This window comes from Plectrocnemia conspersa, unplaced genomic scaffold (assembly GCF_051122295.1).
Source record: "Plectrocnemia conspersa isolate PC_06_02 unplaced genomic scaffold, ASM5112229v1 ptg000014l, whole genome shotgun sequence".
In the NCBI taxonomy this organism is placed as follows: Eukaryota; Metazoa; Arthropoda; class Insecta; order Trichoptera; family Polycentropodidae; genus Plectrocnemia; species Plectrocnemia conspersa.
Window position 1 is genome coordinate 12,034,365 of NW_028277178.1, and position 23,496 is coordinate 12,057,860.

Genomic DNA, 23,496 nt, shown 5'->3' on the forward strand with positions numbered 1-23,496 from the left:
TATACTTGTCAGTGGTATCTATTTTGATACAGGATAATGTTATGTTGTTTGTAATTGATATTGTGCATAGGTCTGTTAATGTATATGAGAAGTTCTCCTTTGTGTCTGCGTCTGAAGGATGCAAATTAAACTCTGGACTCCGGACGGCAAGCTGGAGCAGGTTTAGCGTGAAGAGGGAAGCGGCTGCTTCTCCGTCTTTTCCGTCTGTCGATGCTCGGCAGCTCATCTTTGTTTAGAATACGTACAAACACAGTTAGTGCAATTTTAAGAGCTCTGATTGAGGTTCTTGATTATGTTCTCGGGAAGTTGTTCATCCGTTCACAAGCTTGAGGGAGGCCTAGTGCTCGCCCAAATTTTCTGCCACAGTTAATAATGTATATTTGGGTTGATATTGGATTTGTTGATCTATGCCCTTTTTATTATGCTTGTGTTTAAACAGGATTCATATATATCAAACGGCCGTTAGTGTATATTAATCCCATCAATTTTTCGATATAGTTTTTGTTGCTGCGAAAACATGCATTTCTTTCCGGTACCCTCGTTTTTAATCGCCGCATCATTATGAGAGGAAATGGTCTTATTTACGTGACGCCGACGGTCCACCATCATTAATAATATCTAATATATGTTTCAAAATTATAATAAAAAAATACGATTACCATAAACGGCTCGCCAGGAAGGCGATCGTTTCGATGAAAAAAGCCGACGTCTTATACATCTTGTACGTCGAACGGGCAAAGAACTGACTTTAACCAGCATCCGTACCGTTATATCTTACACCGGCGAGATTCGCTCGTATAGGTATGTAAAGTTTAAAAGTCGGTAAAAGCTTGCGCAATCGAATCTGACCTTCCGGTCGGTAAGAATGCCGCGCAACGCAGGTGTAAACAAATTAACAGCTCATCTCGTCAGAATTTGATAATAATTAACGTGGCCAATGAGCATATCGATGGCGCTAACTAGAATCTAATCATTCGATTATGAATGATGAATATTTTAATAAAAAACATATAGTAGTTAGTGAGAAGATTGTGTTGTTATTTTGCGATATACATATTATAATGATAGTGTGAGTGTGTGATGGATTGAATTGACTTTTTGTTAACAGAATTATATAATGTTACGATTAGTGGCCGAGGCCACGGTCGAATGTTGCAAAAAGTTTATTTATGTGTTATGTAATTGATAATGTTAGATTTGCTACGTGTTTAGATTTAGATATGTGATTTTTATTACACGTGTTTATCGTATTAATAGTTGGAATAAATATTGCGTTAGATAGATTTGGCAATATAGTTTTAAAAACATATATCAGATATTCATATATTCATAATATATTAATATCTGATATTGATACAGTAGTTTCAATGTCTTAAATAATAATTTCGGTAATTTCTATACATTTATTGAATTTGTATTAAAGAACCACGACACTGCTACATATGTATATACTTTTGCGTAAAACATATATACATGTTTTTTATTTTGTGCTTATAAATAAGAATATGAAACTATAAATTATATAACGAACACCAAAATACATTTATGTATGCAAAATATTTAAAGCAGGGGCGGCCAACCTAAATGATCTTGTATCATAACTCCGCGGGCCACATATAAAATTATATATCCCCATATTAGATTTAGATATACTACAGACATTTTTTTGGAATAAAAAATTGAAACATAATGAGTTATTATTATTGTGTTTACTATTATTCTTACATGTAAACATAGATAATATAATAATAATGATACTAAGCGTACATTGTAAAGAAGCTTGTGGGCCGGAAAAATGTTCAAGGCGGGCCGCAGGTTTGCCACCCCTGATTTAGAAGTTTATTGTTATATTTATAGTTAATTTATAATATTCCAATTAGAGTTTCACTATTAAATATTATATTACAGTTTAGTATGGTTATGGTTACCAAACTAAGAAGTAGATAACTCTTTAAATTACCACATATTTATGGCTAAGTAACATTATTTTATATGGCCAATTAAAAGACATATTTAGAGGTGCTTAAAAATAGGTCAAACAAATATTAATATTAGTTTTAAAAAAATAAAGTTTCAATAGTATTAGTTGTTAATTAAACTGATAATTAAATATCATATGTCACCGTACCCTAATCTGGTGGTAAGAGTTTAAAGAAGTAAAATAATAGTGTCAAAATACATTTTGCTACAATTTAACATAAATCGTGTACCCTCTTATATGAGCAGTGTGTAAAATTTTATTATAATTAAATTAATAGTGTATAGAGTTCGAGTGTAGCAATGTTCCGCTCCTTTTATTTCTTGTATATATAAAAAGGGTTGAAAGAATATATTAGCACATACATACATCTCAAACAACTGTAGTTTAGTTCATATTAATTATTTGAGGTCGATTTTTATATTTTTAATAAATATATTATTGCTATGATCGGGTTACTCAAGAAGTACAGGCCCCAGGAATTTGTCCCCTTTCGGCAGGCCTGTATATCAGTGCTCGGCAAAAAAATGAAAAGAAAAAATGGGCAACCAGAAAAATATGAATTAACCTTTTTAAAATATTTCCTAATAATATTTAATAACACATTTCTGTAGCATGGCAGTTATGTGTTGAATTAAAAAAATGCATATACTACGCTAAATATTTTTAAAGTCTGACTTGTTATTTTTAACGCACATTATCGGCCCTCAGGCTGTAGGTGGACCGCTCAAGACATTAAAAAAACAGGTACTCGAAAGATTCATCTCCATTGTGTCCAGTATCCACGTGCCAGATTAATTAATCATCCCGATCGGATTTTAATTACAGTATAAGAGCGATAGAAACCAAGCGGCGCATACAATAAATATTTTTATAATAATTGATATTTTCCCTTCTTCTAAAAAAATATACAATAATAAATAAATTCCACTATCGCCTATATAACACATTTTCTACACAATATGTTTTTTCAATTGATTTTTTGCTCTCAGAACATATCCAACGTTAACAATGTGTATAATACTGACCATATCTAATCTATAGGAGCGTGATACAAAATTCTATTATGTGTGTTGATATTAATTTATTGCCATTTTAACGCTCTTGATTTATTTCGCTCGTAAGCAGTATTTTATTGTGCCATTAGCAGTGTGTTTTTTTATGATTCTACATTTGTACTTCACTCTAAACTATGTATTATGTATATATACATACGTTGAGATTTACAACCGTTTTTTTATTTATTTTGGAAATTGATATCTTGCATTTACGCATTGAGTTGTAAACGACAGAAAAGCTCATGGCTCGATTAAACCGTCCGATTTATGTAGAGGTTTTCCGTCGTTGTATTCATTCGCTCGGGATTAAAGTCGTCGGATGGGTTATAAACGCTTTTTGTGTTTGATAGATTGTAATCGAGAGTCATTCGTAGATGGAAAAAAATTACACGGGTATTAATCAGTGTATAATTACCGGTGAATAATGTTGATCTGTTCGTTCAGACACATTAAGCGCACGGGAAGTAGTAATTAGGTGTTTTTTTTGTGGAATGAAAATATAATTATATAATTAGGTACATCGTTATAATTGGTCGTGCTTTATTGGTTAACGTTTTGTTTTTTCAATATTGTGAAAATGTATATAAAATTAAATAATAAAAATTGTTATGTAGCATACTTTTTAATGAACATGCTTTCGAATTAATTTTTATTATTGAAAAAAAAAACATATGTTTTATATTATATATGTTATTTATTTTTATAATGTTCTAAAAATGAGCTTTTAATCTATGTTTTTGTTTTTGCGAATTCAACAATTTTCGATTTTATTTTTTGTTATTGTCTTAACATATTTAAGCATATACTTTATATTATTCGGACTAATGCTGGGGAGAAAGGGCACGGATAATTCGAACTATTTATTTTTATTCGATTTTAAAATATGAATAATATAATTAAAAAAACAGAATATTTTTTTTTAATAATTAAGCAAATCTGTGATTCTCGTTTGCTTCTGAGAATATCTCAATAATTTTAGAATATAAGTACGAATTTATCTAAGAGCTATTATATCGTTATATTCGAATTCCCTTTGTTCGATGCAGTTTAGTAAAGTTTAAAATCAAATTAGTGCCTTGTTGTGACTAATGTTATTGTTAGTATCTTCTTCAATTGTACTTTTACTAATTGTTGTAATATCTGCATCATTCAAGTATTGAAAACCTGGATCATTTGAATCATGCTCAAACCACTACTCGATCGACATTTTAAAAATATTTTTAATTTTATAATAATCTGCAAATTCAGATGTATAACTTGCTTGAGTCTGCAGAATCCATTATATATATTTCCACGAAGAATCTTACTCCATGATCTAACAAGTGTTACTGGCTTTACTTTTTACCAATATTTCTATTTCATGTATAGAATCAAATGTCGTCATTTTTTATAAATTAATCAAGCCATCATTTTTCTCAGTGAGAGTTTTCAGAAGAGTAGCATAGAAAAGCCTTTTCATTGATGATATAACACCATGGTTCATGGGTCGAATTAAAACTGTAACACTGGACGGTAAAAAAATTGCAACCATAGACCGTCATTCGTTTTCATTATGCTTTGCTCAGATGGAAAAAAGCATTATTTATTATAAATACTGCTTTTCGTGATTTAAAAAATCTCTCACTTTAGGAACACATGGGTTTGAATCAATTTTTGAAGATTTTTTATTTCAGTCCTCTTAAATGATCTAAATTCCTTTTACCTTTCCAATCACCAAAATTTTAAGAGTTTTGATGCATTTACGCAGCACATTACTATAATACGCTCTTTAGACGATACAAAATTATAAATTAATTAAAAAAAAAATTTTTTAAGCATCCGTAAACTATAATATATTATATTATACAATGGGTACAATGTATTTGTAGAAAGTTCAGGCTACTGTTGTATTAATTGCACCATTAGCTATATTTATTATTAACATCTTTGATACTATTGACTACAATTTAATTTAACAAATTTGCGGAGCGGTTGAAATTTAATAGCTTTCCTAATAATTATTTATTTATAATTTAATTACTGTATCACCCTCATGAATATTAATTATATATGTTAATCATTCTTCAATGATTAACGACAAACGACCGCAACGGATGTTATTTTCGTCAATTATCACCACCAGCCAAAGATTTATTTTATTTATTCATAGAAAAAACTCAACGGCCACGTGTGTTTATCCAAAATTTCAATATTTACCTTTTTGATTCTGATAAAAAGGGAGTTGACATATTAATTAACGTCATGAATCACGTTTTGTATGGTATACATTTTTTAAACACGCGTTTTACTACTCCTGTCAGTAACAGTATAGCAGTGGTAACTCATTAAAGGCGCGGTTTCGGTCAACTCTACATTCCACCTGGCTCACTGTATGTCTCCAGGTGTTGTGGCCCAGTTATTGTCGTATGAGCGTTTATCTGGTCGTCATCTCCGACCGATTCGTCCGTCAGATTGAACCGTTAAACTCATTATGCGTTACGCGATTCGGGCGGCCGCAAGATCGATTACAACTTTGATTTGCGTATTGATCAAAATATTCGTATTGTGTATTGCTAACGTAGATTTGAGCGCAGATGTGGAGTAAGTCAAGGAATCTTTTTGCGCCCGTTGCAATCAAACAATAACGATAATTCAATATAAAAGGCTGAAACTTATATATACAGTATACTCTCGAAGGGCTAATGTTGGGAAGGAAAGGCACGGATAATAATCTGTTTAATGTATACTATTTTTACATTAGTATTTTTTTATTTATAAAGAAAATCTGTGATTTTCGTTTGCTTTTCAGAACCTTTCAATAATTGAAAAATATCAGTATGATTTTGTAAGAGCTGTTATATCGTTATATTTGAGATCAGAGAAGTTTCAACAGTCAGTGCCGTCTTGTGATCAATGTAATTGTTAGAATTAAAATTGAAAACCTGAATTATTACTTGATGTTTTTCCGATCGACATTTTAAATTTTCCTAATCCTAATCTATATATTTTAGATATATCACTTGCGGTTTAGTGATTATTGCGCAATTGCGCACAGCAAAAATTTCAAACAGAAAAAATTGTGATCATAGATGATCAATATACACATATATAGCTGTGGCCAATTGAAAGTTTCATAGGCAATATTTCACGAATTCTATTATTAAAATGTATTCTTTCCTTCAAACTTTTTCTATTGTATTTTTTATGACCAAGTGTATCTGTGGTAATAATTTAAAAGATATTTTAACTTGTAAAGCCTCCTCAGTTGCACGTTAGCCTCTGTTATGTATCATGGAGAGATCTAAACAAATGTCGATCTCGCTAAAATCTAAAATAATAGCATATCTCGAAGAAAAGGTTTCAATTCTAGAGTTTCATTGATGATATAACACCTTGGTTCATTAGTCAAATTAAACTTGTGACATCAGGCGATCAAAAAATGCAACCATAAGACCGTCTTTAATTTTCAATATGCTTTTATTCGGATGAGTACCAATATCAATGATACTGCTTTCTGTTGCAATCTTTAATTTTTTAAATCTCTCGCTTTAGGAATTAATTTAGGTATGAACCAATCTTCGAAGTTTTATTTATCTATCCAAGCTTTTTTTTATTTTAGTATGTATGTTAGGGTTTTATAAGAATAATATTAAAAGATACCAAGCCTACACAAAACTACTGTTAACCGGTAAAGGAAATCGCGACATCATTATACTTATCGGTATCCCAAGATGTTACGATTCCCGAGAATATTCACATATTAAATACGCAAATAAAAAACTTGCTATATTCATATAAAGAATCGGATCGATGACGGATATATTACATACATATAACATATAAAAATATTCAACACATTCAACAAAGTGAAAAACAACCCCAAATGTTAACGATCGACCTACTTGGAACTCATCCAAAACAAACATATCTAAAAACAACGGAAAATGTTTTCAGACATATGACTTAATTAGTGCATTTATATATATTTGCCCTTGACTAAATGTACAATATGTACTTCAGAAGTTATTTCAATATAAGTCTATATATGTAACTATGATCTATAGTTAATATTAGTAGCAGTAGGGTGGAACATGAGGCACATCGGATTTGAATCCTTCAGAATATAATTATAATGGATAATGTTTTTTAGGGAGCATCAAAAAATATTTGTGTTGGATGACGGATATATCAAATAGATTTGTCAATTCAACCTGGTGCTACTTAAAAATAATCGCGTCTTATTTTTTTACAATTTCAATCCTCGCTGTACCTTCCGGCTGATGCAAACAGATGCTAAGGCAGGTTCACCGGGCCAAGTTACTGAAAATGTGTGCCAAACCTGTCTCCGGAAGACCGAACCTGTTGCACCGCTCACGAAACACGCTCCGAATGTTTTTCGATCGGTACATTCGCTAGTTGACGTCAGATTTTAACGCGTAAAACCACATTGAGAGCTCAAATTAAATTAAAATTACGCATAAATCACATATATATGTATAAAGATCTATGAATACAAATCAATTACTTTTAAGCCATTGTCACTTGGATGTCTGACTCGACTCCTCACAAATGCAGCGTCTGAACTGATTCTGTTTTTACAGCATAGTTGCGGTTTTCTAAACAGTCTTAAATTTAATCATGCTTTCTTAGAAAACTCGTTATTTTTATTTCCATTTTTAAATTTTAAATGCGAATTTAACAAAATGTAAGATCGCAAAGAATGAATATGTTCTAAAGCAATAACTGAGGTTCAGTAAGTTTAAAAGGATCTCAGTATCATTTGTGTATTTTTCTAGGAATTTTATTTTAATCCTTTATAATGTTATAAAATATTTTTTAATACATTTCGCATGCCTATGAATATATGAATCAATATTTATGTTCACGTAATTCGGGTTGCGCGTTTGCGCGCGTCGATGTCTCTTCGCGTATATGCAATCTATAGTTAAAAAATTAAGGATAATCACGCGCGTTCGTCGAAAGGTTAATTGAGGTCGCACCGGTGCGGCATTGCCAAGAGTAACGGCCTCAATTAAGTCTCATTCTCGCCGTGTCACCCTTTAAAATGCCTTCTTCTTTCACTGATACGGTATCCTGTGATAATCAAGATTTACTGTAATCGCACAACGTGAGAAAAAACGTAACCTCACGTGACGACAATGGACACTTCCTAGTGGTGCAGTCTTCCGCACGCCCGAGAGGAATATGCTTTTAATTAAAGTCGTAAACAAACCGAGTGATTGTTTTGATGAAAAAATGTCTCTAAACGATTTCTCACGGTGTCAAAATTAAAAAAAAGGACGCAGGTCAAGTATATTATTAACAATTAGCCAAGAACGTGATTTGTGAATGTGGCGGAGAAATTCGTCTAAATGGAAAATCGAACATTAATCATCCGTTAAACGTTTCGCCGACGTAGTCAGGTCAATACGTAGGTATTATGGTGTGTGTGTTTATAGTATGGTTGTAAAAAAATAAATTCACACCGCCATGATTGACGGCGACAACGAAAGGGCCGAGTAAGTGAAGAATGAATGAAAAAAATCACTCACGCCTCTGCTTCATTTCACGAATTAAAAATGCATCAATAATAATTTTTCAATTAGTCAAGAAAGCACATTGTTTGAAAGTTGATTGGAGAATGATTGATTTGATATTCTGTCAAGGATGTGATGATTTTCATTTGTATATAGACTAATTAACAATATGGAAATTATAAACTAAAAGATAATATATTTATGTAATATATGATATATGTATATATATATATATATATTACGTAAAGCACAATGTGTTAAAAATATTTATAAAAAGTAACTAGCAAAATATTTTTAGAATTGTAATATAATTCTTTTTATGTCTTAGTGCTGTGACTTTTATTCTATTTTTTAGATTTTTTTTGCTTTAACAATTTCATTATAAAAATAGTTCTTTACTGATTTGTGTAAAATAAATATAAAACAATACAATAAATTATAACCATTGTTGTTTTGATAACAATCTTTATATTACACAAAAATTGATAATGTAGGGAATGTGTTGTAATATTATTCATATCAATATTGCGTTTAATAAGTATGTCATATTTACCTTTGACATAAATGAGTCATGATCATTAGCTATTTATATATTGAGAAACAATAATATTCTAGTTAGGTCTGTGAAATACGCTTGAGATTATCAGATTACCCGATTATTTTTGGTACTTTTTAAGATTCATGTATTTGAGAACATATGAAACGTCTATTGATAAATAGTATTTTATACATATGAATGCTCAACTATTTTTTTTATAATATTTATATTTTTTGCCAAATCTATTTTTGCTATAAATGTAAGATTTTTATTTTAAATTGCGCGCTGACTTTCTATTTCATATGTAAATACATATGTATATACATACATTGTTTTTTAACTCTTGCTTTTACAATATACGTTTTTTTATTATTTTTAAAGTATTGTAAAGCTAAAGTTTGCTTCTATTAAAAGTTTTGGTTCTAAAGCTCCAGTATTTAAAAATGATGTTTTTTATAAAATATTAAAAATATATTCATTACGAAATAAACCATAATGAAGTAAATTTTTTTATCGCAAAAATATTGTACAGTTTAATGGACATGTAAAAATAGTATAAACAACTCATCTGTTTGCTCTTCATATTCAATACGCAAAGCTTACCCATTTTATTTTGTACACTCGAATAATTCGTCACATCTTTGAGGATGACTTGTCGACAACAAACATTCTCGAGATACATTGTCCACCATGCGCTGTAATATTTTTTTCGATACTTAAACAATTTAACAGTTAGTCCACTCTTGCACCGGACCACTGACACGCATACGTATAATATTTTTAAATGAAACCAAGAACATAAAACGCCCACGTACTGGATATCGCACAAAGGTTCTTTGTGTCGTATAAACACATATAATATAATCTGTTCAAACACTACTAGAAGTGAATCACTTCCGATTAGTCGCAGTTTTCGCGCCTTGTGCGACCGATTTCGTCACGGTCATTCTCTTCGGCTGTGTCAAATATTTTAACTTAAGCGTGCGTATAAAGTTTCACCAAAAGTCCATAATTTATTTTTTAAGATTCAATAATATAGCGAGAAAGTCAAAATGTGAGCTTTATTTCAGTCCATTATGATAATTGTAACACTTCTCAAGCCCGTTCTTCTCTAATTGCGACGAATTATATTTATTATACACGTTCATGAATCCGAGAAGAGATCGTTCTATATTTACCGAGATTTAAAGTGTTCATTAAAAGGTCTTGATGGGTTTTATTTTGTGAAATTTTATATAATTTTTTTGATGAAAAAAAAAAACGCTCACTTTCGTTGAGCTGTGCGAGATGATGGAGTTGCAGAATGCGGCTCGAGATGCCAACAATGGTCCAGCGAACGACCTGCTTCTCTGACACAGTTAGCCGCGATTAATTCCGATCGACTTCCCAGGGACTATTTACTCTATAAGGTCAAAATTACTGTTTTGTGGGCGAAAGCTCCGTCGTATCGATGCATTTACTTGCTGAGTTGAATATGAAAAATGTGCACTTAATATCGGAATCTGCATAAATCATGAAATAAACATTGACTATTAGTTTTAGAGGAACCCATAAATCTGTATGTTTATATCAGGATAAATAGATATTATTATATATAACCACAGTGTAAGTGTAATAATATTTTCGATTGTTACATGCGTTTCTTGTGGCAAACATATCGCTATTTTAATAGATTCTTTCCTGTCGTGCACACGACGCCTTTTGTTCGATTCCTGATAACGTGGCTGGTTATTATGATTTTTATTACTATTGTTTGCGTTACTGCTTTTTTCGTGTATTCGCATCCTTGTTTCCGGCTCACACTCAAAACACTCGACACGCTTTCAAGAACAATGGTTTATATGCATCAGGAAAATTCTATAATGTGTGTCGCACAGGTTAAGTAAAGAGACGATAAGAAAATTCTTAACTAACGGAACGCTTCTTTAAATGTGTCATACATACTTTTCTAAGTGAAATGACTCGGGAGAGCACAATATGGTCATCGATCGACTTTCTCCGGTCACAAAAACAAGGACGTCGTTACGCTTCCAGTTTGCTAATAATGTCCGACATTGTGGGACACGTCTGGCTCGTTATGGACTCGCTGTGTCGGTATATCGAGGGAGAACAATCGTAGGAAGCCGATTCAATAAATCCGTCAAACGGACTACCACTGACGGCGGTTGATGGCTATCTGCAAGGAAATCGAGGAGCGACCCTCTTAGTTGGAGATGGAGAGGAATTGTTAAAACAAGGCTCAATATTTCAGTTCATAAGGGAGAAGATTGATAAGTCTCATCTGTTCTTTCTCTTGACACAATCATATCTAGGCTAGATTTTTACCACAATAAGATATGTTAGTAGTAGCACTATAGAGCTTGTAAGCTCCGACCTTTTCCCTTACTTGTGCTCGAAATATATTTTTACTGACTAAGAAAGATCTCTTTAACACTTTTTATTTGATTCTAAAAAATCACAGTCCTTAAATAAATATAGACATTGGTAAAATTTACCTTTTATTTTATACAGTCTTAACCATATACTGTATTTTATCGTATGTCCATTTTTTATACTAAGTAATTATTTTTATATTGTTATGTTAATGTATGGGTTTTTAGCATATGTATGTAGATTGGCATTTAGATGATGAGCCCTGCATATATATATATACAAAATATAATATTTGTGACATTTTACTTCTCAAATTTATACTCAGTTTTTCGGGTAAATGTATATTTATTTTTTATGGAACAATGATTTTGCTGTAATTCTAACAGATATTTGTAAGATTTATTTCAACTTGTTAATTACCACATTGCTCACCGGTGCTCGGTACAAACGTATGATGCTGCGCAATGATGTGCATCAGTGAGTGGCAAATTTTGCTTACGAAAAAATATGTGTATATTCCATCAGTCACTTCCATGGTGAGATTAAATGTTAGAACAAATATGCTTGACATGGTGGTCCAATGCACACAATGGAGAAAAAATATGTTTTGGAATTATATTTTTTATGTAATGGTTATTTATTTATTTAGCTAATATAGCTATTTTTACACTAAATGAATTTTGACTAAAGATACATATAATGCATATTAAATATAAACATAAACAGAAAATAAAAAAATTACATAATATTATAATTACATATTACATAATTTTATATTAGAATTTAAATACTGATGATCTAAAAGTTCTAAAATATAATATAATTATGCTACAAATTTTCTCATAGAATAAATAAACTTTTTTGATTGATTTTTTTAACGTTTTTAGTGATACTTGAAAAAATATATATATATATATATATATATATATATATATATATATATATATATATATATATATATATATATATATATATATATATATATATATATATATATATATATATATATATATATATATATATATATATATATATATATATATATATATATATATATATATATATATATTAAAAATAACTAAATGTTTTATCCATATTAGTATTGTAAATCAATATTTATAAAATACACTTACAGTTTCTTATTTGAAATTATTAAAAAATATATATCATCAAATGTACACAAATAATTTATAAATTAATCAAACATTCTTTAACGCAATATTCATATATAAAACTATTAATTCTCAAAGTTCCAGAAACTGCCAAAAAACAAAATCATCATTACTCTATTTTAAATTGATAATGCTAATATTAGTAATTGAGAACAATGTTGCTTTTGCTCAAAGCCCACGTTGACCTCTTCGCATAATTTTGCATTTTCTCCTCCAACCATCACAATACATCAACGTAATCGCAACGATAACCATCAGAACGCCGTGGAAGATGATAATAAAATATAATAACGCAATAATAATAAACCAAAAGTCGCTCAAAACGACACAACCGGATACGACACACGCGAAATGTCAGACTGGGGGTAGAAATGGGCCAAAGGCCAGTGATATTATGCGGCTGCTGCCGTGAGAAACGTATCTACCACGACAGAGCCACGTAATGAGTGTCTCGGGCGATCTGTAGACATCGATTCTGGATACCTTCGTGGCATATGTCCTTAGATATAGGCATTGCCCTTTCGCCGTTTCGAGAGGACGCGGCGTGAAATTTATGTAAATATGGAGAATCGCGGGTCAAATAGAAACTTGACCTCCGATGGGTAAACGGAGCGAGGATAAAATATGTAAAATTGAGATTCGATCCGTCCGAGTCTGATGGATTTTGAAATTGACCGGAGAAATTTATCGTTGAGTGCAATTTGATGCCCTTGATGACTGATTTAATAGATTTTGTAATATTTTATTAACAATTTGTTTTTTGTCAAATTATTTTCATCTTTTAAGTCAATTCTTATCATATTTGACAACGGTATATATTATCATTGTGAAGGCAATGGGAATTACGAGTTACAAAATACTGTAAATCGATTGAAATTAATCACATTCACGAGATTCGGAAAATTTTGAAAAAAAAATAATCTGATGTGAACGATTAGAATTTTTATTATTAAAAGCGCTAATTCCGATTGAAAAGCGTTGTAGGTTCTTGAGGGATTTAAAACTGCAATTTTCATCTTAATAAGCATTGTATATATTTTTTTAAATATAAATAAATAAATAATTTAATGTACATAATAATTATATATAATATATGCACATGCATGTTACTGGTTTATTAACATTTTCATGTTTATAATTAGTTATTAGCTACACTTTGATAAAAAATAATAATATAAAATAAAATGTTTGTAATTATAATTTAAGGTAAAAATAAACTAAAATTATTGATATGTTGTCTTAAGGCTTTGAAGCAAAATGTGCTTTGGCATTTTGTGCTCGTATTTAAATTTAAACTCAAGTGAGCAATTAAAGACGACAAATTTCTTTATATAGTTCTCAGAATTACGGTTAAAACTACCTGCTAAAATATTTCGGTCAGACTATGCACTTGTAAAGAGTTACATACCATTTTATGGAGTGCCCCATTATTATGGCCAATGCTGCATATGTAAAGAAAGTTGGTTTATAATTTTCCAAGGTTTATATTTTGCTTGTTTATTATCTGTTTTTACTTTCTTTATGTAAGTTTAGCTATTGTCTTTGAGATACTAGCTAATAATGTAATGTCATATGCGAATTTAATGTTGGATAGTTTTCGACCTTCTATCGCAACCCTCCACTTTTACATCTATCTAGTAATTTAATCATAAATAATTGTAAAAAAAATTTGGCAATAATATGCTAATAAGTATGATACTCTGTACTGCTTATATTTATAAATGGCTAGTTTCAAGCATTGATATTTTCGGTAAGGTTTCATTTCGACATGCATCGTTCAGCACTTGAATAAAGAGAGCTTTTTCGTGCTGGACGAAAATCGATAGCTGCAGGCTGCGCCGCTCCACGGTGCGGAAATGCGCAATTCGAATTGCTAATTGCGCGATAGAATGATACAGTCGCTTTGATTCAATCCGACTTCGATTAGCATACGTCATCATGATCGTTGGCGCCGGATCGTGCCCCGCCGAAAGCTCTTCGCGAGATCGAAAGCTCGCTGAGCGTTGTCGTGTTGCGCCACAGGCCGTGACCCGCGGGCCTTTTCGTTCGACTTTTCACCGCTTAACCCTTTGTTATGTACGAGAAATACGAGAGGGGAAAAAATGTGCATTGTCGTCGGTGCAGTCGACCTGTGACCACTATGACTAAGCGCTAGCTAATTGACCGCAATGCGGTCTCTTACTTACGGGTCGCTTGCAATCGAAAAACGTGACCATCTGTGGTTCGAGACTGCTGCAGATGTGTGTATGAATATATCATTTCATACCGCAGTCGCGATATATGTCAATTATTTGAATTTGCGCAGCTTAAGATTGCGCAAATCCTAGTCTTTGTTTAGCGTTGGAGTGTCGCAGCTGACTAATATGCTCTTATGAATCATGTATATGTAATAATGATTTAGCGAAATTAACGTGGCGCCACGTTAATTATTAAAAAAGGTAATTTATGAGCTTTTGCTATAACAATATTGATATCCCATAACTGATACTAAAACATCAGAACCTTCACAGTATCAAATAAAAAAAACTCTAATCTTTGGGAGTCCTGCAGAAAGCATTCTCGGCTCTTTTATTTTCTCTTTATTTATACATGAGCGTCCAGCGCCGACATCTTAAACGAGAAAGAAATGGCTGAAAAATAGCCTGCGATAAGTAAGCAGCTTCTAGAAGATACAAATAAATTATGAAGACTATCATATATTTTTTTGTATATTAAGCTGTTTCTATAGCAAAGCTAGTCTAGAACCAATTGCTCATAGATCTTTTAAAATGTAGATTTTAGCGTCAATGAGAATACGATAACGATTCGAGCAGTTTAACATGTCCATTTTAAAAAGTGATAGGCATTAATCAAAATTATCCGCTATAGGACAAAACAGTCAATCTTAATGATTGTTTAGTAATTTCTGTATTTAATTACTTAATTCTTTGGTAACATTGCTCACTTAGAAGAAAAAAAGTTTTGATAAAATTGTAATAATTAACAACGATACGACGTTTTTATATAAAAATGACACTGTTTATCAAATACATACGATCAGTTAAACGCTTCGTCTTCGGTTTAAATGCAAACGATTACTAAACTACACGTAACGGACCACGCTAAACTCGTTTTCGGTTCCGAAAAACATACGCACCTCGTTTTGTATATGTACAAAGTGTACAAAACGAGGTTTCGAATTGCACATGAGACTTAATAAGTTCGGAGAATCTTCACCTTAAATTATAACAGGACTTTTCGCGGTTAATTTTAACAGGTCGCAGAGTTATCACATTCTTACTGTCGATAGTTTGATATGAAGGCGCAACATATATATTTATATTATATAACATAATTTCTCATATCCCATTTTTATAAATATTATATGTTGTTCTATAAATCTTTGTGTTTTAAAAAAAATGAAACGTGTAATTCTTTCAATATATTATATATAATTCATACTTTTTTTACAATTATTCTCTAATAATATTTTTTATACTTTATCTGAAAAATAATGCATTTTTAAAAGCAATAAATTATTTAATGTCGTTTTTATATCCGTTTTTATAAGATACTCATTCCCATCTCAAAACTTTTTCAGGAATAAAATAATAATGGTCGTTTGAAGCAGTGTGGAAAAAACGGTGGGTGAGGAAGAAATTCCCAAAAAAATCTATTGATTTTTTTTATCGTCATTGACACGTAAAGGCTCGGTGTAAAATTACCATTCTTTGATTTATAAGAGTAGGTCTTTTTATAGTCAGAGCCAATCTTAAACAAATTATTTAAACACACTATGTATTTGTCGTAACCGGCATAATTAATAATGAATTACCCACCGAATGCATAACATCATCTTCTTGGGGTGTAATCCTGTTCTCAGATTTAGAATTGGGGTTGATTGGGGTCCAACTACTGCCTTTTACGTCCCATGTTAACGTAAAGGATCTATGTATCATCTCCAGTAACAAAACGACTCAAAAATAAATGTTCTAGAATCATTAATGATTGGCATATTGAGATACGATCCTCAAAAAATGTATAAGATATCCATATTCCGAAATTGTTTTTTAATGTCTGTGAACTGATTAGATTTTTATTTAATAAAGTAAAAATCAGTTCCTGTATTGTTAATCTCGGAGCTGCTCGATAGCAGCCTTAATATCCTCACTAACAACCCATGAAAATTACCCATTCGTACGTAGATATTCAATGTCAAAGTTTCCAGAACAAATTATTTTAAACCACATTTGCCACTTAAAAATGTCCCTGCCATTACATACATTACCGATGTTTTTAACTGCAAAGATTTATGGAATAACCTGATATTATATATACTTAGAAAGTTTTGGCTGTAAACTTGTGTTAAATTAGATATATTAAAAATAAAATAAAGGTTAAGAGTTCGTTCCGCATTTCGATCTCATTACATCATAAAAGACAATATATACAATTAGACATAAACGTCCGACGTTTCGTATCCTCTTTCCGCATATTTAAACTGCATCCAACTGGACATAACAAAACGGTCACGCTAAATAAATTAATCGCCTTTGTTTAACCATCATGTTTATTCGCGCACTAATCGGAAGCGCATCCGAATCGCCGAATATCAAAGCGGCAATGTCAAGGTGAGCCGTACGAACAATCAGTTAAAATTAACCGTACTTTGACAGACAATGTAAAAATGAGTGATAAAAAAACTAGATAATACACTCACGACGAGGAAACGCGTTCGCAATTAACCAGTTACCGGCGACTTGACAGCTTTATGTATTGCGCCGTCTGAAAGCAACAATAAGCTCATTTCGCATTGTTTTCTTCTCGGTTGTTTAAACAACGTCAACTGTATCTTTGCAATTATCTAAGATTGAGTGTCGATAGATCGTCAAAATCATGGATTATATTATCACAATATATTTATTTATTTTTAATAATAAGGGTTAAGGGCTTTTAATTCGTAAAAGTATATAAGTGACTTTATGTTATTACAGGTATACTTGATTAAATTATAAGGGTCACCCACTCGTTTCGTTTAATTAAACGTTCATTTTGCCCGCCTGTCTCTCCCGGCGAAAGATGACGCGCCTTATCAACCCAAATACCCACATTCGCACTCGCGCTTTTGAATGAAAAAAAATACACGCCATGTGTGTATGCATAGTATACTCGTATGCAAAGCGCCATAAATAATTTAATAACATTCTTGGCCGAGATGCTGTGCGCGGTTGGTCGAGTCGCCCAGGGCGCGGATTCCCATGGCGAAACAACAGTTATTCACCGGCGTCTCATCTCGCCGGAGATCTATCGGAAATATTATATATTTATGTATATATATATATTATACGCTACTTAAACAGTGGAAAGAGTGGCGTAAAATCACTTGAAAAGTGTCACCAAGGAGTTGGCATTGTTGGTTTAGGATGCGATCGAATTATTTTTATTTACTTGGATGTAACAGTCAAGTCGAGGGATACGTAAATATGAGTTGTTCGTAGTAATAACAATGGTGTTAGTAGAGGACTGTTAATAAAATAGAAGCGTTTGAAATCATGAAATTAAATATATTTTTATGCCCTTCAATGACGAGGACATGACCCACATTCTCATTTTGACAATGTTTATTTAAGATTGCTTTATGATATACTTATAGAATTTTTCCGGTACTTGGTCTGTCTAATTTGAAAAGGTGAGTTCAGCTTTTTTAGAATTCTGAATTCTGACATTGACGCTCTTTTTCCTCTTAGAGGCACTGTATATTATTTTCTAATATCACTTTTCAAAAGCGTATATCTTTAGATATTTAAACTTATAAAAATAACAAGAGAACCAACTATTTAATGTCTCATTTTCTTTACTTTCTAATAAATTTATATTTAATTTATTTCATCAAGTATTTATATTTAGGTACCTGAAAAAATATGGTAAAAATGATTTGAAGTGATTTAAAAACATATTCTAGTGTTGCAAAATGGTAACAAAAAATTATATCAAAAATATCATTCCTTTTTAATACAGACGAAATGTAACTGATTTTTATAATACATTATTATTTATTACGATGTATAACTTAGTTGTACTTGGCTATGAATTACCAGTATTTATATGATAACATAAAGTAATATTTTTTAATCTGTTAACCCTTTGAATAATGAGTTAATTTGTAAACATTTATTAATTTGATAGTATACACCTGGTAATAAGTTAATTTTACGTATATTTCCAAAATTATTTATTTATTATTATTTAATATTGCATTCATAGTAAATAATAATAATAAAAAGTGATTCTATTAGTCTTATTGCTTTGATTTATTTTACTTCTTTTTTTGTTAATAATTTATTGTAAAACTTTTCTATTATTAAATTTTGTTATTTTTTAAAAAATATTTATTATACATGTATACATATATTATTCAGCTTTTGTGGATTTTTTATAAAATTAATATAAAATTAATTTTGTTATGTTAATTTATTTCGTACTTTTTAACTTCCAAAAAAAATAATTAAAAAAAATATTATAGTATTATATTGTTTTTTTATATCTTCAGTTATATATGTAAATATAATAAATAACAATTGTATTCTATAAATAATAAATATATAATTATCTAGGGTACCTTAAAACAGTGAATGATCGACCGCCGTACATGTACGGCGATACTCCTCAAAAACATAGGAGGTTAGGAGACCATAATAACAAATAATAATATTGACTGTATTAACTCATTTATATTAATTTGCGATACAAATCTCTTTCTTGATAAACTAATTTAGAAACATATCATAAAATAAATTTGTATAGAAAAATAAAATGTATGAAAATATCCAGTAAATTAAGTAAAAATAGTTCGTCTATATATATATATTATATAAATATAATTTTCTAGTAACTAGAGAATCATATTTAATTGCAGAAATGGCAATATCTGTGAGGATATATATTAATTACAAATAATTACTATGTAACTTAAGTAGCATCAGTTAAGTTATAATTATGAATGATTTAAAAGCTAGCTTAGTTTATAATCTGAAATAATCTAAAAGTAGGGTTATATTCAATGAAACCTAACCTAACGCAACTGATTATGTTATGCTCTAATAATACACATTTAATCAGTTCTTAGATTAAACTTTAGATTTTTTTAAATATATATTTAACTTAATATTATTGAAAGTATTGTAGCGAAAAAACTTTTAGAACTATGTTAGAGCTTAGTATTTATATAAATTACGTTTCTTTTGTATTTTTTATTTGTTTTTAATATTACCTATGATAATACATACATTTTGCGTGTGTGGTCCATCTAATTAAGGAAGTTGTCGAAGAGGCGTTAATCTCTAAGCTGGAGCTATGCACACGTTCACTTTGAAAAAGCGTTTTAGAATGACAACGCGAAAAACGCTAATGTGATGCGGCTAATTCGTTTTTGGGCATTGTTGTTAGAAGAGAGAATTTTTTTGTTGTCCTGAGATTTTTTCTAAGAAGCAAGTTGCAATAATAAACAGAATGAAACGCTGTTAAAAATTCCAACATTTAAGAATTATTATTTGACGATCATATTTTTTTTACAGATTGTCAGCAGCCTAGCAATGGTAGTCTACCAAGCTTTGGACTATGCCCAATCGGAGCACGAAGAACGTCTAGTCTCACCGGATCTAGAGAGACTCATCACCAAAATGATAGCCGACGACGGTGAGTTAGCCTTTTGTTGCTCTTCATTGTTGATCGCGCACACACAAAAAAAAACATATTATACACACATCAAAGCCTTAAATAGAAAGGTGCGAACTTTTGACTAACTACGTGACCGCTAAGACCTCAGACGGGCATGCGCCAATATTAATTTGATTGCCATTGTGCGCCAAAATGACGCCTTTCTAAATTAAGCGCTAATTTAGTAGTTAGAAAGAAACCTCGGTACCTTTGATATATAATACTACGACTGGTTTGGCTTATCCAAAACTCTTACAATTTTATACTTTGCCATTTGCTTATTTTTTTGTCTCTCGAGTTACATTGTCGCCTTTGATGTCAGCCTATAAATGCGTTGTTGATTGTGCCTCGAGGTAACTATATATTTTTTTCTATGATGTATGTAGATAGACAAAAAAATGTCGGACTATACGTTTCGAGCTCGAGCCGTCGGCGATGCGCTAATTGATGCTGTAACCGAACGGTAAAATCGACTATCGGATGTAGTAGTTTTAATGTTGATCATATGAAGCTGGTTTATTAAAAAATTAGCGTTTCGTAATGTTTTAGACAAGTGATGATGAATTGGTACATTAATATTGATTTAATACATTGAAAAAGTAAATTAACTATGGATACCTCTGAATATCTGCAAAAGCTTAATTAAGTTTTTATTCATATAGTTTTATTTTTCTTAATTGATAAAAGTAGTGACCCACATTTACCAATTGACTGGATTTATTATTCATAATTATTATTCTCTTCCAACTCAATACCCCGCAGATTATTAGTGTAGCATGCTACACTCAGCACATCTTTAATATTAGCTAAATACTAGTACTATGATGGGCGAGATCGTTTTTCCGAGCGGTGGTGGAGAAGCTGGCGGAGGGATGATGTCAGTGGAAGATCCTCAGGGGTCTTGTAGGTAGCAGCGATATTGTCTGGAGGTCAGTTCTTCTATGGTGTAATGATTATGTTCGGGAATCTCAGGCCGTATATGGACTCGGGCCGAATCTACGTATCTCTCTGTCCTGTCGTGTCTGCGAGTGTCTGTCCTCTCCTTATATATTCAGGGCTGTAAAGCTTGCTGACGAATCACAATCATGCAGTGATCATCCAGTCAATCGTTGCACTCGCTTCTTAGAACAAAGATGTATCTATGCGCCTTTAGAAAGTAACATTTGCTTGATGGACATCTCCGAGGTTGAATTGTGAAACAGGAACATTGTGACCCTACGGTGCTTTTTGTCTTCCGGTGATATATTGTTTTCCGTGACCGTTTTGTAATAAAGAAATATTTAATATACCGCAGAATCCCTGCGTGTTATTTCTGTGAAACCATTTTTTCTAATCGTAACAAGGATTTTGTGTGGTCCCATCCTTTGATCATTTTTGCTTTCAAGAATGAGATCCCCCACAAAATATATAAAGAAATAAAAATATTATTAATTCTAGTTTTATTTACTATATTAACAAAATAAAAAAATAACTAGTAAATAATATATTTATTTTACTCTCGACACTACTTATCTTTTTATTAAAATAAATATTATTGCGCATATTTAATAATCATTGAATATTAAAATAATCAAATTTTAGTGTGACTCGAATCCTAACTAGAGTCTGAGACGCCAACTATAAAAATCTTGTACAAGTAAACGTTTTCTTTGACTACTGGCCGAAACGGTTAAAACGCAACTAGTTACAAAATCGTACATCGAACAATTCGAATTAATTATGTTTTAACTGTGTTACGCAAACGAGTTGCATCGTCTGTTTTTATCAATAGATAAAACTTTAATTATATGCTGCATTGTTTCGTTCTAGCTAAACACTGTATACGTATCCACGTAATACAATCAGTTATCAGATACTTACATGCTCCTATATATGTATGTATGTATTATATCGAACAACACAATTTTTCCGGCCGACGATCTCGAACAATAGACCTCTCGTATGTAGTTCAGCAGAACCTTTAAATCGTTGCACTATTGCATCGCGAATTATCCGCATATTAGATCTATATGTGCTTCTTTTCATGCTTGTTAATCCTGTCTGTGGATAGGCTAAAAGAAAAACCTGTTGAGGGAAATGTTTATTGAACGTCGGGTGCGTGTCTTCTAAGAAGTATATAATGTACGATGCGGTGTGATTGAGTGTCTTCTTCGCATTTCAATGCGAGCGAGAAAATTTCAATTAATGTAAATTAGCAGAAGGCAACTGTGGATAATCTTGAGTGATTTAAATGTGCTTTAACCGGTTGGTAGATGTATCATATTTGCCTTGTTAGAATTGATTTGTGAATCTTGTATGATTTATAGACTAAGGAGCAATAGTTTGTATGTGATTGTCGATTAATTAATGTTTAAATTAGCGCAGTCAAACACAGAGAAACAAACAACCGACTCGTGTTTATTTAATGCATAATTTATGTAAAAGTACTGTCGAGTAAATTATTATCTCACTGCCGTTTCTGGGATGGGAATCTGACGAATTTATTGCGCGAGTCACTATTGTTTCTATACACCTAGTATATCTATACTTACATATTACTGATTTCGTGCGATCCGAGCACAATTCAATTTAGATTTTCCCCCCAACTTTTCATCAGAGATCCACTGACACACATTTTATAATAAATATTTCTAAATATAATTCATTTTCCACTTAATAAATTGCATTCAATTAATCGATTCGTATTATTGAACATTTTTAACTAAACGGTTTAACGACGTTTTGATTAGATACTAATTAAGTCATTACACAGCCGCTTTGAATCTGCACTTCTTAATCTGTCGTTGTATTATTTATTTATTTATGTTTTGCAAGATGACAGGACATGGTATATATGAATAAAAAACCTGTCGTTCATTCCGTCAGCATACCGCACCGGCATATAATGTAAACTTATACATCGCCCGCTTAGTGCCTGATCTTCCGCCTTTCTTTATATGGATAGATACCAGTTCGCTTCCGAGGGCAAATTTATGCCCAAGTCTTTTTCTGATCGAGTCAATGGACCAGTTTGTCACCTATTCGATACATGGGTATATTCCACGAGCATAAATGCAATTTGTTCAATATCCATTTATGTTTTTTTTTGTATAATAAGTAATTAGAAGTTGCAAAGTTGTAGCCAAAGATATGCGTATTCATTATAGTCAAAATAGCTATTAAGCTA

The 23,496-nt window shown here is 31.4% G+C and overlaps 1 protein-coding gene across 5 annotated transcripts in view; it reads left to right on the forward strand.

Annotated features, from left to right (window-relative positions):
• Positions 1–23,496, forward strand: part of spir (spire type actin nucleation factor) — a 167,771-nt gene that overhangs the window by 68,441 nt on the left and 75,834 nt on the right. For all 5 annotated transcript variants that reach the window (XM_088203655.1, XM_088203656.1, XM_088203657.1 and 2 more), the window contains exon 3: positions 20,189–20,309. In XM_088203655.1, the coding sequence (XP_088059781.1) occupies positions 20,189–20,309 (121 nt within the window). The remainder of the gene's footprint in view (positions 1–20,188; positions 20,310–23,496) is intronic.